Source organism: Ananas comosus, linkage group 13, assembly GCF_001540865.1.
Source record: "Ananas comosus cultivar F153 linkage group 13, ASM154086v1, whole genome shotgun sequence".
Classification (NCBI taxonomy): Eukaryota; Viridiplantae; Streptophyta; class Magnoliopsida; order Poales; family Bromeliaceae; genus Ananas; species Ananas comosus.
This window is the reverse complement of record NC_033633.1, coordinates 2,703,619-2,711,983: the sequence shown is the minus strand read 5'-3', so window position 1 is coordinate 2,711,983 and position 8,365 is coordinate 2,703,619. Positions and strand designations below refer to the sequence as shown.

Here is an 8,365-nt window from a genome sequence, read left to right as displayed (position 1 = left end):
GCGACACCCCGCTCCACCTTGCCGCCCGCCTCCCGCGCGCCCCCACCATCGCCGCGGCGCTCGCGGTCGCTGGTGCCGACCCCTCCCTGCAGAACGCCGCCGGGTGGACGCTGCTTGGCGAGGCCGGAAGTCGCCGTGGCGCGCCCCGTGCTCTTACAGAAAGAAGAAGAAGAAGAAGAAGAAAAAGAAGAAGAGGGAAAAAAAAAAAGGTGCTCCAACAGAAGGAAGAAGAAGAAGAAAAAGAAAAAGAGAAGAAAAAATTGTTCCGCCTGGCTTCGCTTTTTTTTTCCGGCGGAAAAAAAAAAAACGAGAGAACGAAGAGGAGAGAGAAAGAGAAAAGAGAAAAAGTAATAAGGGTATTTTGGTCAGTTTGCTGAAAAAGCGGACCGAATCTGCAAAAATAAAAAAGGTGGCCCGATTTTGCAAAAGCCCAAAATAAGTGGATTTTTTATGCAAATTGGCCAAATTATATTATGGTGGGGCCGGATTGTGTTATTTTTTAGCAGCTTAAACTTTTTTGAAGAATTGCAATTATTCAGTGTATCTAACGTGATATTAGAGTAAGATTTTTTTGAGTTTTGAGTTATTTCAAGCTCTTAGTATAATTAATTTTTTTTTATTTAATTTGAATCCACCTTACTGCATGGTCTATCGAAGAATCTCGAGTTTAGACGTAAGAAGACTGTTAAATAAAAAAATATATTATCCTATACTAGCTTAACCTTTTGAATTCAGAAGTAATGAAAAGTACTAAACATAAAAATTAAAATAAAAACACTTTTCTATATAATAATAATTATTTCACACAATTTACGAGATTAAGTTCAAAAAGACTATTAATTAGTTTGTACGTAAGCAGTGATGACTGATGACGAGACATTCCAGTAAGAAAATAAACTCACACCAATGTTAAATAATAAAAAAAAAAAGAATATTAAACGTTTGGATATAATGGATTTTCTATAGATATATATGTCACATGTTGTGGGCTCCACAATTGTTCCTACTGGAGAATTTACGGAAAAATAAATAAATAAATGAAGGACAATTTCACGAAACAATTTATTAATCACTAGGATCTCTGATGGCATCTTGATGAAACTAAAAAAGCGGAAAAAAGGATAAAAATATAAAAATCCAAGAATTGCAGAAATTTCATCACTATTTACGACTGATCATCCTCGGTGCAAGTAGTAAAAGGCTTAATGATTAGCATCTGATATCTCAAAGTTCGAAGCTTAATTATTCACAATTCTAACTATGTTCATTTCTAAAGAAAAGAGTAAAGAAAAGAAGCAATCAGGTGTCACCGGCACACTACCTTTCTCCATCAAATAAAAAAAAAAAAACATAACTATATTTAAAAGCTTTTTGGTTGAATGCAATTAGAAGAGATACATGCAGTTGAAAATACAATAGTTATAACTACGTACATGCGTCTTGTTTGGTCACATGCAGTTGAGAGGTGCATTTTTAAAATTTTATCACTTTATACACGTAATGATAAAATTATCTCCAATGCATACAGAAAAGAAAAAATAATTTTTGTTTAAAAAAAGTTCAAAAAGTTAAGCTTATTATTTTACTTAAATTTACTTTTTCCAAATGTTGCAATTGAAGTAGCAGTCAGTTTGGATGTAATTTCAACTGCTGCAGTTGGATCTCCTCCTGCATTCTAACTATAGCAGCAGTTACATCCAAATACATCAAATTAAATATTGAATTTGATAGTCTTATTGATAATTAGCTTTTTATCAAGGCAATCGGTCTTAAGTTTAAGTCAGCGCATCACGTAATTGAAATAAAGCGAAAAAACAAAAACAAAAACAGAAACAAAAGGAGACTACTCAAAACCTCTCTCGACTCATTCAACATGAATTATTGGAAAAACAAAGGAAATTTTTTTGCGCGTGAATCCTCAAAAATCTGTAGATTTCAATGCAACTTCCCAAATCTTGTGCATATGTTAATCATGTGTGTGTGATTGTTCCTCTCCAGCCCACTTAACATGCTGTACATTAAACTGAGTACATACACTGTTCATGGCCAAATTTGTTGATCAACCACAAATCCATTAACTCCTTGAGACTTGTAATTCTTAGACACGAACGGGACCAACCAAAGGATTACCGAGCACGTCTCAAATTCACACGGCACATGAGCACAGCAAAAAACGACATTTTTTATAAACAAAAATAGATAAAAACGATCTTAGAAAAGAAATACAAGGACAACAAAGCAATAAAACAAATAAGAGAACATAAGAATATTGAATTTATGTAGTTCAGTTAACAATATGTCGACCTGCGTCCACAGAGAAAACAACCTTAATGCATTTTTCGATTAATTCAAAACACAAAAGTATAAAAAGTAAGATCGAATTACAACAATCTCTCTCAAGAGTTCTCCACAATTTTCTCTTAATTAGGTTTTATCAACAATAAAACTCTAAGAATTACAACGGTTTATAACTCTAAAACTCCAATTCTTGTAGGAAATGATCTCTGCCGTCCATCTGAATCTCCGATTCACTTCTAACTGTTGATCTCCTCTTAAAAACCCTCTTGAAGGTACTCCTGAATATTTCCTAATCTCATGACACAAGATTAAATCAAATTGCAGTCAAACTCAACTTATTCGGTCAAAGTTTCGAATTCTGAGGAATTTCTGACATAATTTTCAGTGCCAGTACTCAAAACTTCGAGTTACGAATACTTCACATATAGAAATCTCAAATCTTTGATTTTTTTCACCATAATATCGACTCGGAGTGTAACTTCACATAATCCAACAAAACAAACTCAGTATGTAGTGATGCGTTAACTTCCGATCATATAAGCAGACACCAATGAGAATTTTTCATTTCCCTTTCGCATATTAATTACATCCGACGTACTTTATTCGAGACTAAATTATCCTGACAACATAACACAGCACGGGCGAAAAAACCCTTCTCAGAATTCACAGAACTGAAGGGCTTATTTGATAATATTACATGCAAAAATAAACAAGATGAAAACAGATCGACTCGAACAAGAACAAGGCTTCGACTCTCAGCTGGTTTGTTCCAAAGTTTCAACTGCAGCAGGTACCTCTCCTGCTTCTGCAGCAGCAGCATCAACTCCGATCTTCGAAACGCGAAACATAGCCAGGTGGATATCACCTGCAATTTAATTACATGCCAACAAATTTTATCGAAAAGTTCAAATAATTAACGCTTATTGCATCTAAAATTAATGAACAATTAATTCCAAAAGCGACATAATAGGATAGTTAAAAGTGTTAGGCTTGTGTGCTTTTCGGAACGCGGTTGCCTCCGTGCTATCAAGTCGTTTTCGATGTTGAGAATTTCGAATCAACGGCTGCCTCTGATAAACTTGATTTAGAGTATTTAAAGAATTTAGAAAATAAATTTTATGATTTTTTTATATCATTTACTCAGTGATCGAAGCGGCCCAAAATCAATAATTATAATAGTTGTGGTCAGCAGTTTGCAAGTTTAACAGTATAGAAATATTCAAATTATGTGAAATTTTGATAGAAAATTATTTATACCATATAAAACAATAGCATACTTTTTGTGAGATTTTTATTTCAAACAGTTGATTATGAGCCCTTTCAATCACTAAGTAAATGACGTCAAAAAATTATAAAATTTATCTTCTAAATACTTCAAATACTTCATATCAAGTCTAATGAAACAGATCGTTGATTCAGAAGTCTTAATATCAGAAATGACTCGATAGCATGGAGGTCTCCTCACTTTCGAAAGCACACAAGCCAAACTCTAGTTAAATGAATCTCTTCAAATGTTTAATTACCAAAAGTTATGTAGCTCCCAGGGGGTACATTCGTGGCGGCACCAGGTTTAAGCTTCTCGTAACCAATATATGTTCCATTTGTGCTGTCCAAATCTGTGACGAATAAATTCCCCTTCTTTTTCTCAAGCCGGGCATGAATACGAGAGACTGTGTACAAGGTGCAAGCGCATTAGATAACTCTTTTGTTTTTTTCTTCTTTTTTTTTTCCTTCTAAAATATACGTACAAATCTTATCTGAAATATATATACAAACACATGTTGATGTAAACAGCACGAAGCCGGGAAGTTGGGAAAAGAGTTCGTTAGATTCACCGATTATCTATTGCCTGCGATGTCGGCGCTGACGAGATGATCAAGGAGTAGGACTAGAGGCGGTGGAGGAAAAGGGCCGAGGAGTTTAGGGAAAGATTGGAAACACATGTTTTGTTAAAAATAATAATAATAATAATAATTTGGTCTGCGTAAAAACTAAAATTTGTGATATTTTAATTTTTTACTGCATAAGACTTATATGTGAATCTCATAATGGCTCCGTCCCTGGAAATAAATATGATTTTGTACTCACTCACTTATAGGTTGATTTAGATATTTGATTGTACCTTTTTTTTTTTCCGATTAAGCTGATTTAGATATTTGATTGAAAGAATTTTCCAGAAAAAGAAAAGAAAAAAAAGTATGAATTGAGCATCTGAGATACAATTAAGGCAGATACATACCAGTGGCAACAGGGATGGCTACATCTGCGTTCTCTGGAAGGCGACCGACAGTCACTGTATCCTGGAGAGATGGACAGAAAGAATTAATTTTGGATCTTGCATTGCTTTTCTAATGACAGTCTGATAATCAGGAGAGAACATACTGAAGCTACTTCAAATGCATCAGGAAGTGGAACGCGGTATCCGATGTGCCGTGAATCCCCATCACCTGCAATTCATGCGCAATGTAAAGGTTCGAGCCCTGGAAATTTAACGATTGTTCTATCGATTTGCGATCGAATTCAGAGAGCATGATGCTGACACGCAGAATAGTTCATACATCATTTTTATTGTAACTAAACCTGTTACTTAACTATTCGTATCTCGGCTACGAAAAATAGTGACTTACAAGGAGAAAGAAATGGCCTAGAATTTGTCTTAACGCTCCCTTAATGTTGAAAGTGGGATCAAATCGACGGTGGGAGCTTAAGATGCTACGGAAATTATAAGATCGATCTGATAGAAAACATGTCAGAATATGTCTTAACAGAAACAAATGCCAATCGTACTCTGAACTTCAGGCTGAAAACTATAATTATGTTATGAACAAAGTTTATCTTCTATATCATTTCCTTGGTTAATAATAGCCTTTGGACATTGATTTTGTGAACATATTTTGAGAAACTCCGAATCAAGTCGATCTAAGCTCAAATCGACCCAAATCCTCATGCCTTACTTCTGGAAATCTAGTTGTTTGGGAGATATATGATTTAAAAGCATAAAACATATCAGGCAATAAGCATAAACCACCAAGTGCATGTAAATTCATCTTTAAAGGAGTGTTTTAATTCAGCTGTAATTCAAGTTTAGTTACACTTAAAATTATTAGCGTATTACACCAAGAAGATTCATCGCAAGGCTAAATTGAAGAGATTTAGTATCCATAAACGGAAAAAAGTCAAGAATTTGAACTCCGCAATTCCTGCTCTGATAATATATATAGGGTCCGGCTACCATAAGCATATATATATATATATATATATATATATATATATATATATATATATATATATATATATATATATATATATAGGGTCCGGCCACTATACTATTATGAGTACGATCACCCTTGTACTCATAAGTTGTTTTCAATGATAGAGCTTCCGAAACGACGATCCACACCGTTAGACGTTATTTATAGCATTTAAAACTTCTAGAAATCAAATTTTATAAATTTTCGACATCATTTACCTTACGATCAAGAGGTCACAAATTTGACAATTTTTAACGACCGGCCGGTATGGAATACTTGCTAGTTTAACGGTGTAAAAGAATCAGAATTTGTTGAATTTTTGATAGAAAATTCTATTCACTACATAGATAAAGATCAATAACTCTGATCTTGAATTGAAGGATCCGATCATCCTTTTTTAGGACGTCGTTCGATTTTGACCGTTCATTTTATGCCCACTTGATGGACTTTATTATGATTTCGAAAATTTACGAAATTTATTTTCTAGAAGTTTCAAATACTCTAGATCATATTTAACGGAGTGGATCGTGAAGCTCCATCATTGAAAACAACTTATGAGTACGAGGGCTCCAATACTCATAATAGTATAGTAGCCATGGCCTATATATAGGGTTACTGGGTTATTAGAAGTATAGCGGTCTTTGTGCTCCTAACTTCCTAACCATCAATTTTAATAAATGGTTAGGATAAGAAGAGAAATTGAGTGTCTCAATTTTCTTCGCTTTGAATTTCTTTTCAATTTTTGTTCTCTCTCATCCTAACCATTCATCAAAATTGATAGATAATTAGAAAGTTAGGACCATAAAGACTGTAATGCTCTTAATAATACAATAGCCCTATATAGTCCAGCTGGTTTGTTTCTAATAACACCAAACACTTGGTGCTACCAAATTTTTCATCGTTAGATTTACCCATTTAACTATTTTCATCCGTTAAACCATACTACTCAACCAACCACCTACTCAAACTACGGCTTCGTGGTTAAGTAAGAAATAGTTATTCCAGGGATAGGGTTAAGTTTAAGGTTAAGGTGGGATTAGAGTAATTTTGTGTTTGGTTGAGAATTGGGTTTAGTCCAGATATAAGCAAAATAGTATTTGGTTGGAGTTATAAGTGGAATAAAAAAGATAGTAGGTAGTTATAAATAGAAAACGATGATATTGCCTCAATTATTATATTTGAATTTAAATTTTTTATTTTCTATTTAAAATTTCAAATTTAAATAGATAACTTTTAAAATTAAAAAATTCAAAATTAAAATCTATATTGTAAGATTAAAATTTAAAATTTAAAATTTAAAATGTAAAATTTAAAAATATAAATATATATTTTAAGATTACAAATTATAAATTTTTAAAATTTCAAATATAAAATATTAAATTTAAAATTTAAATAATAAAAAATAATAATTTAAAATTTAATTTTGAAATTTAAAATTTAGAAAAAATAAATATTAATTTTAAGATTGCAAATTATACATTTTAAAATTTTCAAAATATAAATGTCAAATTTAAATTTAAATAATTAAAAATAAAATTTTAAATTTTAAATTTAAATTAAAAATATTAATATAATTTTAAGATTACAAATTATAAATTTTTAAAATTTAAAAATTAAAATTTTAATTATATTTAAAAAATAAATTGGAATGGAATTAACTAATCCCACCCCAATTCTAAAGAGGGTGGGATTGTTAACCCCACCCTAACGGACAGGGATGGGGTTAACAATCCCCACCCCCATTTGATACCATTTGGGATAATCCGTTAGGGGTCGCGGTTACAAACCCTCCCCTCATTTGATGCCATTTGGAGATAAAAGAGGGGATAACCCCTTAACCCTCTTTTATTCTCAAACCAAACAGTGACTAGGGTATTACCATCATCTTAACCACACATCCTTTCATTCAAAGATCGAAAATCAAATAGCGCCAATGACTTGATGCTATTAGACGCATTCCAGTCTAATTCCATAAAATTATGATGTGAGATAATAATATTTTAAACTGTCAAAAAATAATATTTTAATATTTTATATTCAACATCAAACGCATCACACTACAAAAATTCACAGAAACTCTAACCTAGAGATTAAAAAAAAAAAAAAAAAAAAACCAATTGGGAGAACAGCATCACAAATACAACTAGAAATAGAAAAGAACCTGCAGGCTCAAGAAGCCATCTTTCCGAAGCAGAAGAAGAAGAAGAAGAAGAAGAAGAAGCAGTTGATGGGCTCTCACCAAGTGAGCACCTCAAAGGGGTGAGAACGTACCTCCTCTCCTTCTTAAAGGAGATGTGGAGATAAGGTTGTTGCTTCTTCAATGGAGAGCTCTTGAAGAGGAGAGAGGAGAGAGGAGGAGATGGAGAGGTGAGAGGTTGAGGAGGAGGAGGGGGAGGAGGTAGAGACCATGTTGCTGTTGATAGTGCTACTACCTCCATTGGAGTACATAGGATATTGAAAGAAAATTAATGTATTTATGTATGGACCTTATTTTCTTTTTTTTTTAATTCTCCTTTTTGGTGGTGAATTGGAGAGGATATTGTAGAGGAAAATGTGTGAAGAGTCCATGTAGTTTTGCTTTATTTGTACCTAACCCCTGAATTTTTTTTTTTCCTTTTTTTTTTTTTTTTTTTGGGAGTTNGAACTCCCAACTTTTATATTTACTGCAATAATAGCTGATAACACGATAATAATATAATATTTTAATCATTCCCAAACTGTCAACTCAATAACGGGACTATAATGCGCTATCATAGTACTATCACACTATTCCAATATCGGCCTTAATGGAGAAAAAATTATCATTTATACCATGC

General features: G+C 32.9%; 1 protein-coding gene across 2 annotated transcripts; it reads right to left on the bottom strand.

Moving 5' to 3' along the window:
• LOC109719735 (protein FraH) lies at nt 2,825-8,036 on the bottom strand. Of its 2 annotated transcripts, none has more exons than XM_020246533.1 (5): nt 7,789-8,036; nt 4,681-4,745; nt 4,538-4,598; nt 3,822-3,968; nt 2,825-3,163 (listed from the first exon to the last, which is right to left on the bottom strand). In XM_020246533.1, the coding sequence occupies exons 1-5, from the start codon at nt 7,985-7,987 to the stop codon at nt 3,054-3,056; spliced, it is 582 nt and encodes a 193-aa protein (XP_020102122.1). In that variant the 5' UTR covers nt 7,988-8,036; the 3' UTR covers nt 2,825-3,053. The 2 variants fall into 2 exon arrangements, with proteins under 2 accessions (XP_020102122.1, XP_020102121.1); XM_020246532.1 differs by having other exon boundaries at nt 7,711-8,034.